The sequence below is a fragment of the Haliotis rubra genome, unplaced genomic scaffold (genome assembly GCF_003918875.1).
Source record: "Haliotis rubra isolate DU_JTF1 unplaced genomic scaffold, ASM391887v1 Scf430, whole genome shotgun sequence".
In the NCBI taxonomy this organism is placed as follows: domain Eukaryota; kingdom Metazoa; phylum Mollusca; class Gastropoda; order Lepetellida; family Haliotidae; genus Haliotis; species Haliotis rubra.
Window position 1 is genome coordinate 294,627 of NW_025767114.1, and position 17,686 is coordinate 312,312.

A 17,686-nucleotide genomic window follows, 5' to 3' on the forward strand; every position below is an offset into this window, starting at 1 on the left:
TATTTTCAGCGTTTCAAGCAGTGTTATGATGTTCTGTGAAGGCAGGTTTTGTCTAAGAAATACGGAGGAATATTTCCACGTTTCAAGAGGAGGCAGGATGTTCACAACTAAGAAATGGGAGGAATATTTTTCCAGTGTTTCAAGCAGTGTTATGATGTTCTGTGAAGGCAGGTTTTGTCACAACTAAAAAATGCGGAGGAATATTTCCAGTGTTTCAAGCAGTGATGTTCTGTGAAGGCAGGTTTTGTCACAACTAAGAAATCTGGAGGAAGCAGTGTTCAAGCAGTGTTATGATGTTTGTGAAGTGAAGGCAGGTTTTGTCACAACTATGAAGAAATCTGTCAGCTTCAAGGAGGAATATTTTCAGTGTTTCAAGCAGTGTTATGATGTTCTGTGAAGGCAGGTTTTGTCACAACTAAGAAATACGGAGGAATATTTTCAGCGTCTCAAGCAGTGTTATGATGTTCTGTGAAGGCAGGTTTTGTCACAACTAAGAAATACGGAGGAATATTTTCAGTGTTTCAAGCAGTGTTATGATGTTCTGTGAAGGCAGGTTTTGTCACAACTAAGAAATACAGAGGAATATTTTCAGTGTTTCAAGCAGAGCTATGCATTTCTGTGAAAGGTACAGAAAGCATCTGTTTTAGCCCTGCTGCACGGATCATTTAACTGGTACGGTAAACAATATTGACATAGCTTTGCTTAAAGCCATAGCTTGCCATTAGGCCATATTTCCGATGATAGAGTACAGACACTAAAAATACAATAATGACAGAAACACCTTTCCCAGGTGAAAACAGGAGCTCAAGTTCTGGGCCTAGATTTTCAAAGCTCTCTTAGCGCTAAGATAGTTGTAAGTTAATGTTAATGTATGGCACTTACGACAATCTTAGAGCTAAGCTAGCTTCGAAAATCTAGGCCCTGTAGCTTTACTTCTTTATTGACAAGTGAAGTCTCACAGACAGATAACATAAAGGACTCGATTTAAGGAAATGAAACGTACTTGCACACAGTGCAACCTTAGCTAATAACCTTGATGGACCTCACAAAAACAGGTTGCACCTGCTGCTAAATATATAGAACTATTCAAAGTTTTGGAACTGATCATTTATTCATTCACCACTGCTCCAAGCTAGTTCATCATCATTCTGCTTTCCAGCTGAAGTCTAAGTTCCTTGAACAGCAACATATCAACATGCATTGGGTGCAAGTTGGTATAAATATGAGGTTGTATTTTGCAGTTTTAGGATGCACCAATGACAGTTGTAAATGTTTAAATGAAGCCTTGTGTTTAAAGCTGCTTTCATAAGTATTCAGGTTACATCATGGGGCGTTGACTTCATGTAGGAAGAACATGCGGGCAGGTATGGTGCTGAGAAACATATACTGTAAGCCATTAAAAACGCAATTGGTAATTGTTGTCCTGAAACTTATAAAAGTTCTATTGAAGATTTTTTCCTGCGATACAGAGGATGTAGGGATAAAAGGCTGTTAATCTGGCCCATTTCAAGTTCGAGTCCCGGAGAATTCCTCTCACATGAACTTTGATACTTAAAACTGAACCTTTGACATTTCTCGTAAACACAACCACATTCATGAAACACGTTGTGCACATGCATTACCTGCACCCAGGCCCTGTAAAAGCACAAGGAATTGTGAAACTCAATCACTTTGAGAAAATGCCACACTTGACACAAGACGAAAGGAATCAGGTTATCGGTATGGTCAGATGTGATGATTGCCAGGCACTTTAATGATAACAGCTTGACAAAACCGCAATATCCGGGTTTCACACTTGCGAAATCGGTTCCAAACAGCTGATGATTAGGCAAGGAGGACAATTGGGACAAGTCAACGTCATTTCAGCGCCCAAAAGGTGCAAGGACGCCTTGCTGCCTTCAACATCCGGTGTCGTCACCCGTACCGTGGTCCAACCTTATTGCATCGCCACAGACTTGCCAGACAGCGACGGGCAGCAAATGGGGCCAATCTTGGCAACAGGACATGGCCAGATGTCATTTTTTCAGATGAATCCAGGTTTAACTTATCCTTTGCAGATGGATGTCAACAGATTTCTCGACGTAAAGGAGAAAGACTTGCGCCAAACTGTGTCCTTGAACATGATCGTTTTGGAGGGGGTGGTGTCATGATCAGGCCACAGACCATCAGAGGCTGCAGACCATCCAACAGCTGTTCCTGAGAAATGTGTGTCTTTCAATGCCCCAAAGACTGCGAGCATGTCTTGCAGCGCACAGTGGACACACGATATTGACTGCAAGTGACCCCTCCTTTGTGTGATGTCGTTGTTGCGTCACTGATGTTGTTGTTGACTGGACATTTTCAGATGAAATTATTCACAGATGTTCACTTAAAACATATCTGCCAGTTAGGTTTATATATGTTGAAATTAGTGTGAGTAAAGAAAGTATGAATGTCAAATTGCATTTTTAATGGCTTTCAGTATAGTAAAAAAGGATGTACCAGATTTCAACCCACAACCCAAGGGACACAACTCTGCACACTTGAGCCCCCTTACTGGAAGAAGCGAAATGGGATTTATGCCATACCGAATAATATGTCAATTCCATTCACACATATCAGTTTCGTATGGGAGCAAAGCCAAAATGCAAAAGGGAATATGTGTATTACCCTTGGGTATTGAGAAGTCAATCAAGGACAGAAACCAGGATCAAATTCGGAGTTGGGCACCCATTGTACCAACAGTGCCACCTGTATTTATAGGAACGCCAACTAAACCAGCTACTTAGTAACAGCTGGACATTACTATGAGATACGATGCCTCCAACAAATGTCCTCAGGGTCAGTGTTATCCAAGGAGGGTGTTATCCATGGTGAGTGTTATAATCCATGGTGAGTGTTATCCTCCATGGTGGGTGTTATCCATGGTGTGCGTAATACATGGTGGGTGTTATCCATGGTGTGCGTAATACATGGTGAGTGTTATCCTCCATGGTGGGTGTTATCCATGGTGTGCGTAATACATGGTGGGTGTTATCCATGATGTGCGTAATACATGGTGGGTGTTATCCATGGTGTGCATAATACAAGGTGAGTGTTATCCTCCATGGTGGGTGTTATCCATGGTGTGCGTAATACATGGTGGGTGTTCTCAATGGTGTGCATAATACATGGTGAGTGTTATCCTCCATGGTGGGTGTTATCCATGGTGTGCGTAATACATGGTGGGTGTTATCCATGGTGTGCGTAATACATGGTGGATGTTATCCTCCATGGTGGGTGTTATCCTCCATGGTGAGTGTTATAATCCATGGTGGGTGTTATCCATGGTGTGCGTAATACATGGTGAGTGTTATCCTCCATGGTGGGTGTTATCCATGGTGTGCGTAATACATGGTGGGTGTTATCCATGGTGAGCGTAATACATGGTGGATGTTATCCTCCATGGTGGGTGTTATCCATGGTGAGTTTTATCCACAACGAATGTCATCCACGGTGGGTGTTATCCATGATCAGAGTTGTCCGTTATGAATGTTATTGATGTGGGTGTTATCCATGGTGAGTGTCAGTGTGCCATGACATTAATTGCCTTGAGGAAACCGGACACTCTCCATGGTCGAAGGTGAAAATTCAGCCCAATGGATTACCACTTTTTCTTGTGCATAGAATGTGCACAAGAACCCAAATACAAAATAACTCAAGTAGACGTGGGGAATAGTAGACAAGTATAAACTGAATTTGGACTTTTCTCTCCTCAGAGAAAAACAGTACCACACGTATGTAACCTTAGAAAAACGCATTTTTAACAAACCTGTTAAAAAGGCTGTAGGTGGCTAATGAGATGAATGAACAAATGGTCGACTTTGACAAGGGTTAATACCTATGACTGGTCACAACCTAAACTGATACGGTACATGGGTACAGATTAACTACACATGCAACTCAACATCTGGTGACGTATTCAGCACTCCCACACTAACACTCAAAGTACCATTAACCCAAATATCTTGTGAAATCAATACTAACATTTACACAGAGCTTGTAAACAAAAGTACTCGATGATACACAAATACCATGGCCTGCGTTAAAGGAAGCATCCACTGCCCATCATATCCATCCAGCTGCTAGTAACTCTATATCCAGCAACTACAAAGCCCTGCCCATCAGATCCATCCAGCTCCATGTAACTCTATATCCTTTTACTAAAAAGCCCTGCCCATATCTACTAACTATATATACTACAAAGCCCTGCCCATCAGATCCATCCAGCTCCATGTAACTCTATATCCTTTTACTAAAAAGCCCTGCCCATCCAGCTCCTACTAACTATATATCCACCGACTACAAAGCCCTGCCCATCAGATCCATCCAGCTCCATGTAACTCTATATCCTCTTACTAAAAGCCCTGCCCATCATATCCATCCAGCTCCTACTAACTCTATATCCACCGACTACAAAGCCCTGCCCATCATATCCATCCAGCTCCATGTAACTCTATATCCTTTTACTAAAAAGCCCTGCCCATCCAGCTCCTACTAACTCTATATCCACCGACTACAAAGCCCTGCCCATCATATCCATCCAGCTCCATGTAACTCTATATCCACCTACTACAAAGCCCTGCCCATCATATCCATCCAGCTCCATGTAACTCTATATCCACCAACTACAAATCATATCCTCCAGCTCCATGTAATCATATCCATCCAGCTCCATGTAACTCTATATCCACCTACTACAAAGCCCTGCCCATCATATCCATCCAGCTCCACGTAACTCTATATCCACCAACTACAAAGCCCTGCCCATCATATCCATCCAGCTCCATGTAACTCTATATCCACCAACTACAAAGCCCTGCCCATCATATCCATCCAGCTCCATGTAACTCTATATCCACCAACTACAAAGCTCCTACCCCATCATATCCATCCAGCTCCATGTAACTCTATATCCACTGACTACAAAGCCCTGCCCATCATATCCATCCAGCTCCATGTAACTCTATATCCACCAACTACAAAGCCCTGCCCATCATATCCATCCAGCTCCATGTAACTCTATATCCACCAACTACAAAGCCCTGCCCATCATATCCATCCAGCTCCATGTAACTCTATATCCACCAACTACAAAGCCCAGCTCCATGTAACTCTATATCCCCAGCCCTGCCCATCATATCCATCCAGCTCCATACTCTAACTAGCTCCTGCCCATATATCCACAGACTAACTAAAGCCCTGCCAGCCTCCTGCCCATATCCATCCAGCTCCATGTAACTCTATATCCACCAACTACAAAGCCCTGCCCATCATATCCATCCAGCTCCACGTAACTCTATATCCACCTACTACAAAGCCCTGCCCATCATATCCATCCAGCTCCATGTAACTCTATATCCACCAACTACAAAGCCCTGCCCATCATATCCATCCAGGTCCATGTAACTCTATATCTACCAACTACAAAGCCCTGCCCATCATATCCATCCAGCTCCATGTAACTCTATATCCACCAACTACAAAGCCCTGCCCATCATATCCTTCCAGCTCCATGTAACTCTATATCCACCAACTACAAAGCCCTGCCCATCATATCCATCCAGCTCCATGTAACTCTATATCCACCAACTACAAAGCCCTGCCCATCATATCCATCCAGCTCCATGTAACTCTATATCCACCAACTACAAAGCCCTGCCCATCATATCCATCCAGCTCCATGTAACTCTATATCTACCAACTACAAAGCCCTGCCCATCATATCCATCCAGCTCCTACAAACTCTATATCCACCGACTACAAAGCCCTACCCATCATATCCATCCAGCTCCACGTAACTCTATATCTATTGACTACAAAGCCCTGCCCATCATATCCATCCAGTTCCATGTAACTCTATATCCACCAACTACAAAGCCCTGCCCATCATATCCATCCAGCTCCATGTAACTCTATATCCACCAACTACAAAGCCCTACCCATCATATCCATCCAGCTCCATGTAACTCTATATCTATTGACTACAAAGCCCTGCCCATCATATCCATCCAGCTCCATGTAACTCTATATCCACTGACTACAAAGCCCTGCCCATCATATCCATCCAGCTCCATGTAACTCTATATCCACCAACTACAAAGCCCTGCCCATCATATCCATCCAGCTCCATGCAACTCTATATCCACTGACTACAAAGCCCTGCCCATCATATCCATCCAGGTCCATGTAACTCTATATCCACCAACTACAAAGCCCTCATATCCATCCATCATATCCATCCACCCGACTACAAAGCGGCTCCATGTAACTCATGTAATCTCTATATCCACCAACTACTAAGCCCTGCCCATCATATCCATCCAGCTCCACGTAACTCTATAACTCTATATCCACCAACTACAAAGCCCTGCCCATCATATCCATCCAGCTCCATGTAACTCTATATCCACCAACTACAAAGCCCTGCCCATCATCATCCATCCAGCTCCATGGAACTCTATATCCACCGACTACAAAGCCCTGCCCATCATATCCATCCAGCTCCATGTAACTCTATATCTACCAACTACAAAGCCCTGCCCATCATATCCATCCAGCTCCATGTAACTCTATATCCACCGACTACAAAGCCCGGTCACTGTCATGGAAGGTGGCTACAACAATGTCTGTTATAGCACATGTGGAGAACCTGCCTCCCCACACATCAGCTGTCCACCTTGATTCCATGCTTACTCTGTGGAATGTCAGTTCAAGAAAACATCTTAATTAAAGGACAAGTAAGTACTGGATCTAGGTCAGATGTAGCAGCGTTATACAGAAGAGTGTACAAAGCAGCTTCTGAAGTCTCATTATCCACCATTCTAAACAATACGGACTGCCAACACACCTACAGAGCTTACAACGAGGTCTATGTTTGTGTTTGTGCTCAACAATAATATACCCACAGTTCTGATCAGGAAGGTCATTGCTTTAGCTGCAGGCAAACAGGGAATAATAACTTATATCTACCGCATGGGGGCTTCAAACATAATTCCTGTTGGTGTCAAACTGGTCAGAAAGGTACTGACATTTCAGAAGTACACGGGCACACATGCTGTTATATTTGACAGGAGTGAGAGGCCTAACACTGCATGGAACAGTATTACGACATATCACGGAGAATCATTTGGATTTGTTTGTTGTTTAACGCCACACTCAGCAACATTCCAACCACATGATGGCAGACACAGGGTATCAACTTGATGTGGAATGAAATCCCACTACAGTGCAGGTTTCATCGTTTGATGAACACAGGAGCAATATGGTGCTGACAAACCAAGGTTACAATTTCTAGGATTAGAACTGGACCTGTTTACCTCTACTATGCCATTGCTGTAGTTAACTAAGAATCTGTCAGCAATCTCACCTTATCCTCATAAGGCTGATGCAGCTGCCTACTTACTCCATTCAGTTGGCTACTCAAAGTCTGACTGAAATCACAACCTAATGGTAGTTTCTTTGAGGTCTTAAACATGGAAACGCCTTTGAAGGTCCAAAGTAATCACTGAAATTTTATTCAGGCTTTTCTGCTGAAAATGAAAGGACCACGAGGGTCTTAGGTCTTTATAGAAAATGCGGTTTCGAATTCAAACATCCTTATCCAAATTTCATTGACAGTTGAATGGGTCCTAATAGGAATGTCTAGCTCAAATTGTCTGACCACAAGTAAGGCTAAATCAAACGGTACTTCAACAAATGTGCAGCTGTGTTACGAATCATGCACCTTTCATTGGATGATACTGCTAAATGTATACCATGGTATGGGCAATCTAATTGATCTGTTGTCGTCTGACAGGCTGTGTTGGTGGTGGTTGCAGTGGTTGCTGCTGGTGACTTACTTGTTCATGAGATTTCCGATCCTGGCACACTCATCCTTCTCGTAGAACCAGATGCCGTAGATATCTGTAACATGAACAACAAGTGTGTAACACACGCACCCAACACAACCAAGGCACACTGGCTGAATTACTCACCACAATTAAAGGGGGAGTCCGCTGGGGCAAATCGGCAGACTCAGCAAGTTGTCATTCAAGTCTTTCAAGCACCACTGGCTTTGTTGGCTCTCATATCTTAAAATGGCATCCATTTTGCAGCCAAAGGTAATGCAGAAAACATGCCTTGGCATCACGCATGGCATTAATCATGTTTAGATCAAGGTAAGGTGAATGGAGAACAAGGCTGCAGAGATAACAAAATTATATCACTTGTACAGTAACGTGTAGCTGTTTGTACCTGTACATGTCTGGCCATTGTGCTTATCTTTGCGGCCAGCTAGATCTAAAGGAAGTAACCCACTCATCTCTAAAAGAGAAGATTGTCCAATCTATGACGTCATTGTAATCTCCAGAAATGATGTCATGTCAGTTCAATGTTTTATCATGAAATAACCCACGCCTTGTTGTTCATTGTGATTTATTGCATAGCTATCAGGAACAATTACATGTATTGTTAGTAAATATTAGTAAACTTACCTCTGGATTATGATTGCCTTATTTCTGTGGATTCCACAGACACATACAGAATGGAAACAAAAAAGTTAACTAAATCATAGCTATCCCTAGTGGTATGCTTAAAAGCTTTATGCAGTTATCTCCCTTAGCTGTGACGTCACAATGTATTTGTTGAAAACCTCTCATGATTTTTCTGAAGAATACTGACATCTTCTGCATCTCCTCGTGGGGAGGTAGGGTGGGCACTAGATCCCATGATCCAGAGGCAAGTTTACTACTAACTACTAACAATACATGTAACTTTCCCTAATTATAGGTGTAAACATTCCCTCTGGATTATGGTTGCCAAAATCACACATAAGGAAGGAAGGTTTATGCAGATGATGAATACAGCAATACCACTAATTATCCCGTTATAGTCTATGACATAACAATTAGGATAACTATGACCTAGGTGATGAAATGTAATATATATGGATTACCTAGATCATTCCCTGGATATTCCAGTATTCAATTACCTAAAGGGAAGGATCATACTCGTGAGGGAGAAATATTTGGTGTTTGGAGAAGACGTCACTTCCGGTCCAAGACGTCATATCTGGTTCTGTAATAGTCTATTTGACTGATTCTCATTTTAACCGACATCACTTCCTGCTTGATGACATCACTTTCGGGTCATGACGTCACTTTCGGTTCATGACGTCACTTCCGGTAAGTGATCTCAAGACTTCTCGTAGATTATTTAACTGGAGTAATAAACTGCAGCGGATATAATAATTCCACTTACTGGTGATAAATATTAGTAGATAAAGTTCTTCAAAGATCCTCATCCTTCCGTTTACTGTTAACCTGTTTCCTCCCTCACAGTCCAAAATAGTGATCCACTGCTGAGTTTGGATATATCTGCAACCCCCTCCCTCCTTCCTTTTCCCCCTCAAGGGGAAACAGGTGGAGGAGAGGTGCTGCACTGCCACTAGAGGTTCCATTGTCTGTAGGCTCTCGAAGGTTGGAATGACGTTTTGCAAAAGCAAATTGGTGTAGGGATTAGATATGTTCCACCGGCATCCAGCAAAATCTGATCTATGGAAATGGACCCCCAAGCTCCAATGACGACAGCCAGGCCCTGGTCTCATGCAAGGAAAACTATTGTTCACTAAGTTGGGGTCACAGTCCTGGTAAACAAAAGTGATTGTCTTCCTAAGCCAAGATGATATAATATTTAATCAAGATCTCCAAATCAACAATTGTCTTGCATGAGATAAAAAGACAGCGGCAACTACGTCTGATGTTGAGAGTATGCTGGATATACCATCTCAGAGCTTGAACAGGTCATAGGAATCTAGTTCTGTCTGATCGAGAGGCAGAGGTAGGGAATACTTGTATCTGGTATACTCTGTGGCCGAGAGAGACCGCTAGCAGAAGCCTGATTATTGGCAAGAAAAAACTGGTAAAGCCATATCCTTGTGTAAAGGTGATTGACTAAAGTCTATTGCAAAAAATTCTGATATTCTGGAACTGGAAGTTGTAGCATTGACAAGTAGAAAACCGACCTTTTAAGGAGAAGAAATGTCAATGAAATTTCCTGCATAGGTTTGGAAGACTTCTGGAGAGACTACAGAATTAGACATAAAGCCAACTTGGGGAAGATTGTAGGACTAGGAGCTGCAAAAAAAATCTAAACTGGAATGATCTAATCGGCTTGTAGAGCAAGCTGTTAGAACCACTGCTAGTCCTTGTATATCTCAAACAGAAGCGATTGCTGATCTGTAGCCCACCATAGTACCGTGTTTCACTGTCTTAATGTCACTAAGATAAAGGAGAAATCTGCTAAGAAATCGTTGAGATAGCCCTGAATCTGAATTCCGCTCAACACAAAAAGAGGATCAATATCATAACAATGAAAAATATCCAGAGATTGTTGAAACAATTTCCTCATTGGACTGTCCTGGAAGATTCTTATCTCCAGTCAAGAGGTGAGATGGTTCTATAGCTGCCGAATGGTCTAACACAATCATTTGAGTGTGATTGGCATCGGAAAACTGCCTGAAAAACGACGTCCAAAGACGAGTGGGCAAGCATCCCTCGTGGGCTGACATGGCCACCATGGTATCTTGATTAATTGCCATATATGGTACTTGTTGGTCCCTGTCTGGCGCTCGGCATTAATGGTTACAACAAGGACTGGTTGGCTCGGAGTCAGTATAATGTGTCTGAGTGGGGTATTCATGCTTCACTGCGGCATGGTATCTCAGTGGGCTAGCACTAGAAAACCAGCTTAAGTCTGGGCTAGTACAAGCAGCCGCACATACACATACACATGCATGCACGTCATCATATGAGCGAAATATTCTCAAGCACGACGTTAAACCCAATGTCACCTCACCTTACCAAGTGTGTAGGTCGAAGCTCAAGTTGATCACTGGATTGTCTGGTCCAGACGTGATTAATTACAGGCCGCCGCCATAAACTGGAACATTGCTCAGTGAGGCATAAAAACTTAACTCGTTCACTCCATGGTTGATACTTGACTTCCCGGGTACTATAAAGCATCCCAACTGTGTCTGTGTTTATCCCGTGGACACCGACAGATCAACAGACTGAGTAGCCGTGGCCATAGGACGATCGCCATGGGGAACACGGTCTACATGGAAAGTTATATACACAATGAACATCGTTATAAAAAGTGCAGGGAGGACCCGTGAAGCATGAGGCACATAGAAAAAAAAAAGGGATCCAAATCAGCCAAGATTTTTTTACAGACAAACACGTGCAGACATGTGACATAAGATTTTTGGCGGGAAAAGTAGAGTTCAATAAAGTAGAAAAAACGCAAGCAATATGTACAAAATAGAGAGTGCGATGGTCAGAAACCTCAACCAATGTGACACTACTGACCGGGAGTCTTGTAGTTCTTTGAAAATTCCAAGAAAATTTGGAAAACACTTCCACTCTGTAAACACGTCTTCTGTGGTGTCCATACAGAAAAATTATGAGAGGTTTTCAACAACTACGTTGTGACGTCACAGCTAAGGGAGATAACTGCATAACTCTTTTAAGCATACCATGAGGGATAGCTATGACTTAGTTAAAATTTTCGTTTCCATTCTGTATGTGTCTGTGGAATCCACAGGAATAAGTCAACCATAATCCAGAGGGAATGTTTACGCCTATAATTTCACATTATACATATTTATAGCCTTAGATGACCATCTCCGCAGAAACTGATATTATAGTGTCCCTAGGGGGAGGTAACTCTCTCAAAGGGAAAATACATTATCTCCAGTGCTATTCAGACTTGTTCAGTGTGCAACCATCATTTTATCTACAAAACACCCCCAACATTTTTCTATAATTCTACAATTTGTGCTACCGAATGTTTTCATGTTTATCGAAGTAGGATCCCACAGACCCACATGACCCCTAGATTCAGCCAACCGTGCTGCTAATTACAGCAATAGCCGGAGCACACACCTGTAATAAGGTTTCAACACTGAAGACATACCCAGTTCCATCTACCAAATGGCTAGGTTCAACTAAAGGGCTAGGTTTCTCCAAGACGTTCACCCTGGTGCATGATCATCAGATTCCATCTCTCAGCGCCCACATGTGACTTAATGCTGATCTGATCAAGCTAGATGATGGCAAAAGTAATCAAGAAAGCTTGGAGAGATGTAACAAAATCTAGTCAATTGAGAACCAAGTGTTCTTTGATGTTGGCTCTTGAGCTGTGGGAGTACCTGCTCAGGTAGTCTTGACAATTAAAAATTTCCTGAAATTGCTCACATACATTATCTTGGTGGGGCCATTACAGCTATGTTTATCATCTGGTTAATTCTGTAACATAACTATTTCTACATCAAACCAGAGCTTGGAGGAACAGGATGCTTAAGGACAGCTCAATCTGTACATTTTTTGATAACATTACATTGGTATGCTAATTATGGTGAGGAAGATATAGTTCTATGTCACAAGGTTAATTTTGTGGCATCTCTTACTATGACGTAACCTTTACCCGTTGCAGATCAGTTCTAGCCTTGCCACTGAGCGGAACAAGAGCTGTAAGGCACAACCTATCAACCTTTGCAGGATATTGTTTTGCTTTTTTTAATTTTCTCAAGTGTAACTTTATTTCTTCTTTATTGAGGTCACATGATACACACACCTGCTTACGAACAAGTCTCATCACTACAAATTGTGTTTTTGTGTGCAACGCCAAATAATGTGTGAAGACGATATCATTGATATCCCCAACCTTTTAACTATATTGTTAACTAACATTTGATAGAGCGCTATTCCAGCTGTGACCTGAGAGTAAGAGACTGGGTCAGACTATCCAGTGACTCATATTAAGAAAACTATTATCCTACGTTAAATAATCAAGGAAATCCTTGAAAATTGGATGTCATATTCTGGAAATGTAGTTATACTCGACCTAAGTCAAAGTTGTTGCCTTCTAAACATAGAAAGAAAACATACAATTGTCAGATGATGGATTACAAATATATCTACCTACTATGTATGAGGAATTTGTTCTGAGATGTCTGCATCTTTGGGTGGTGTGAAGGAAGTGTTTTACACTGAAGATCTTTCGTTTTGCCGGGATAAAATGGAGATGTGTTCTCCTTGATGGTCCTCATGCCACAGCTTGTATCAGTCCCCTACTGTCATTACTCTACACTGTTTGAGTGTCATTTATGTTTAAATGATAGGCATCTGTGAGCCTGCAAATTTAACATAAGACTGCAAAAGATGCTATCTTATGATAACAGCAGCTTTTCCCATTAAGAAATTGAGCCAAGAGGACTTGCTGCTCATCTTGAAACTGAAGTGCTTGCAAGACCACCTTGGCAGTACAGACAGAAGAAGTTATTTGATGAACATTATGACGAGTCAGTAAAGGAACACTAAAGCTTACCCAGGCTTTGTGTAATTACAACTTGTTCATGAAGTCTTATACAGAATCCCCATCTGTGGGATATTGTTTCACCAGGATTTTCATACAACATGTTTGTGAAGATTGATGGGGACATTGATACAGAATCGTGTGTGGTGTGTTTGTGGAGGGTGTGTGTGTGTGGGGTGGGGGTGGGTTGGGTTGGGGTGGGGAGTTGAACATAGTTATATAACCCTCAGTCTACTGGATATTGTAAAGGTGTGTTTTACATACAACATTTGTGTGATGATTGAAGTGAAAATTGATGGTGAATGTTCTGTCTATGGGATAATGTAAAGGTTAAGTACTTGGCTTGTCATACATGTTCTTGGAGGATGATAGGAACATTCACATGAAATCATCAGTGGGTGTTATACTGTAAACATCTACAACAGTTATTTAATTCACAACATGTGAAGATGGAGTAAGAACAATCTGAAGTCAATTACAACCAGAACAAAACAGGTACAACACCTCACTTTCATTTTACGGCTTTTCATTCCAGTAACACTGATCTAAGTGGTGTGCCATTAACAAAGGTGTGACACTTGTACATAATAACTGACACGTTTCTGGATCATTTTCTGAATGGCCTCCATTAACTAATGACTTGAGTTTGGTTTTACGCCGCTTTTAGCAATATTCCAGCAACATCACGGCGGGGCACACCAGAAATGGGCTTCACACATTGTACCCATGTGGGGATTCGAACCCGGGTCTTCGGCGTGACGAGCCAACACTTTACCCACTAGGCTACCCCACCGCCCAATGTCACAGGAAAGAGTTGGATGTTCTTCAGCTTCTGTAGTGTATTTTCTACCTCACCAGTGCGGCACATGATCATGTGTCACATGAAGTCACATTACGAGTAAAACATTCACCTAACAGATAGACATGACATCACAGGTTGTGCCTATGAGTCGGACAAGACAACAGACAGGTCAATACTTGTCTTATGTCTAGGAATGGTCTAAACCAGAATAGAGCTGTCACGATATATTGTAGTATCGATAATTGTGATACTTTATCTCACGATAAATATATCGATACTTTTTCCCATATCGTGATATGTTTGGCTGACCTTAAAATTGTTAATTTCACAAGAAATTGACGGTTATGTCAAAATTTACACTGTTGCTTGCTATCAAAATATCCTTTTTGTAAAGAAAATAACCAAAGATAGTATATTGTGATATGCATCAAATTGAATCGTATCGTTCCAAACTATCGCGATGTGTATCATATCATGAAATTTTCGTCACACTCTAAATTCCAATATGGCTGCCAGAAATAACGTCAGGGTTTAAACTGTTTATTGTATTTCCAGACCCAAACTTCATGAAACTGGTCCGATTGTATGCATTCTGCAATAAAGTTATGTTTATAACCCCAATGATTAACTCTTTCAACACCAGTCAACCAGAGGCATTTACTGCCATGACACCGAGTTCCCAGAGACTCTGAGGTCATAGATGAAGCCTATGTTTGTGAAGGAAATTATAAGCTTGTAAAACGTTATTGCTACTACATCCCATACACCATTTAAAAGATCTAAACCTACTGTTGATAAATATGAAGTTTATTTTTATAATATTATTCAAATAATACAACTACAACTTAAATAAATTTATATTTGAATGAAAATGCAAGCTTACATTTGTAACGCCCAGATAAACCACTTAAAGGAGCAAAACTATGGCATTTTTTTTCCATTTGTGACATGTCATAAGTTGCCCGTCTCTTTATATTTTCATTTTTACGTAATCAGAAAATTATTATAAAAAGATTTCTTAAACAATATGTATGGTAGCAGCCTATTTCCGATATCTGCGGCTTTCCGCCGGTAAAATGACATAACAACTGAAAATACCTCCGCAAGCTTCAGTTATGAATAACATGCGGCAAATCGCTTTTGATGGCGGGCATCGCTCGAAAAGCTTTGAACATCAACAATATCACTGTACCCTTGCCAAGAGTATTTTCACAGTTGTAAGAAGCGATTTTATTGGATAAAGATTGGTTTCTAATGACGCTTTTCGCCACAGTCTGCTATAAGGGTTGTGATTGGTCAAAATCAGACACGCGGACCTAAGGCAGCCAATCATATTACGGCAATGGATACCCGCCCTCGTAGAACTTAAATCTTTTAGATTTGGACAAAAGTTTTGGGTAAAATAATGCTATTCTGAACATATTAAGCAAGAAATCGCTACCAATACGTAAATTATGGAACTTATTGGACGATCGCGCTAGGTTATGACCTGTGACAAAAATGCTTCATGTATGTATTTTCAAGATTAAACATCGTGGTCCGAAATGTTGAAGATTGAGGCGGCGAGAGCGAGATGTCACTTGTCAGTGACTTGACTTGCATTACATGATCGCACAAAAAGATGGAAATAGTAATTTTATATGTAAGTGCTTGACAACTTTTATGAATGCTGTTGTTGATTTTATTCATTAGTTTATTCAATTTATTTAATAATTTCCTCAAACATCGCTATTTTGCTTTTTGACAATGTTATTGTGGACCGCCGTCAAGCATGTGTCGAGAATCGTTGTTTTCAATAATATTGCGAAAAATAGTTTATAATTTTAATTCTGCTGATAATATATGATAAATTGAAATTTAATAAGTGTTTTCAGACATTGTGAAATGTGATAGATTTGATATATGAATCAAAAGTCAGGTAGGTTCCTAAAATTATGTCTCATTTTGACGTGATTCACTGCCTGGTCGATTAATGGCTTAAAGAGGTCAATAGATATCTCATATGATCGCAGAATATACACATATTATATTCACAAACTTCTACATCCCCTTTTGATAAGTGGGCTAATGAGTGAATGTTGCCATATGACACAATGGGCAGTATTTAGCCGTATCACAGCGGTCTGTAATTTGTCCAGTCTGGACCAGACAAACCCATGACTGAAACCAAGAATAATGACCCATGACATTGGGTAAAGTGGAACGTAATCTAAAACTCATTGAATTTTTATGAAAATAATTACCTGTAGTCTGACATTGTGTCTTGAGTAAAACAAAAACTTACTTTTGGCATTTCTGTAGAGCAGGAAGGGGTCCTGGACCTGGAACTCCAAGTCCTTGGTGATTGGCTCGATGAGGTTGTTGAGACCCAGTCGATTCAGGATCATGAATCCTTGAAGCGGGGTGGCAGACCTGTCACATAATGAAAGAGGAATAAAAAGTAGTCACACCCAGAGACTTGTCAAGCAATCTGGAACACTTGGCAGCAATGTACGCCAACAACCGGTAATTAGTTCTGTCTGTCAGCGGAGGCACCTTGGCATGGTGAGAGAAGGAAAAGAACATGTTCGGTTGGGAATTAGCCTTGAAGTAAGACATATTGATGAAATAGATTCTCTGCTGAAGAATGTTGATTTATTCTAAATGTACACTTGTATTTGAGCCGAAGGTTAACAAATCAATGATGCAAGCCGTGGCAATATTTCACAGGAAGACGGCTATCTTGATGTGTCTTACTGAAATTCTTCAATAAACTAGGCAGATGTCCTACAAGTATTGCTGAAGGATAGCCTATATGGGCTGAGACAGGATTCCATGAACCAACTGTAAATATATTTATCAAGGAAAGAATATATTAAACAGACAGGATATCTTATCCAAGAGGCCCAGTTTGGAAACTCTGAATTGACAACATCACCCAAATCACTGATATACAACTACACACAATGCCAGTCAGGGTTATACCCTGACTTTCAAAAGTGGGGGTCCCAAGGATCCCAAAAATATTTTGTAGGATTGTTGTAGGCAATATGGATGTCTGCAAAGTAATGAGTCTGTATGTTCAGATAATTACTTTACAGCCTGGAATGAGGCAATGATCAGTGGACACTGGTCATGACTGATGAATGAAATATTTACAGACAGCTGCTCTTAATGCACTGTGGGTACAATGAACAGTATTCTGCATCTGTTAGCACACAGTATGTTTTTCTGCATCCATTCTCTACATTCGTGCATACTGGACACATGTTTGTACATCACATAAAAGCCTGGTATTTATTACACAGATCATTCACATTTTACTGGGTCGGCCACAAACGTTCTTAAAGAAAGTTTGACTTAAGAGTTTTATTTCAAGCAGGCAAACCTTGTGCCAACTAGGTGAAGCCAGGAACTGATATAGTGTTAGACTTGCAGGCAGCCATTTATCACACTGGCATCCAATGTTTCACCAGAACTACCTTTTCAAAGTTTCTTGTAGTCAATAAGGAATATACAGACCCCACTAGT

General features: G+C 41.1%; 1 protein-coding gene and 1 long non-coding RNA gene across 2 annotated transcripts in view; one reads left to right on the forward strand and one right to left on the reverse strand.

Annotated features, from left to right (window-relative positions):
- The window catches only part of LOC124289032 (mRNA-decapping enzyme 1B-like), a 154,148-nt gene that overhangs the window by 31,233 nt on the left and 105,229 nt on the right, over positions 1 to 17,686 (reverse strand). Inside the window, exons 3-4 of the mRNA XM_046725628.1 lie at positions 16,461 to 16,588; positions 7,860 to 7,923 (exon numbers count right to left, since the gene is read on the reverse strand). Of these exons, the coding sequence (XP_046581584.1) occupies positions 7,860 to 7,923; positions 16,461 to 16,588 (192 nt within the window). The remainder of the gene's footprint in view (positions 1 to 7,859; positions 7,924 to 16,460; positions 16,589 to 17,686) is intronic.
- The window catches only part of LOC124289034, a 29,919-nt gene that overhangs the window by 9,383 nt on the left and 2,850 nt on the right, over positions 1 to 17,686 (forward strand). The window lies entirely within an intron of this gene.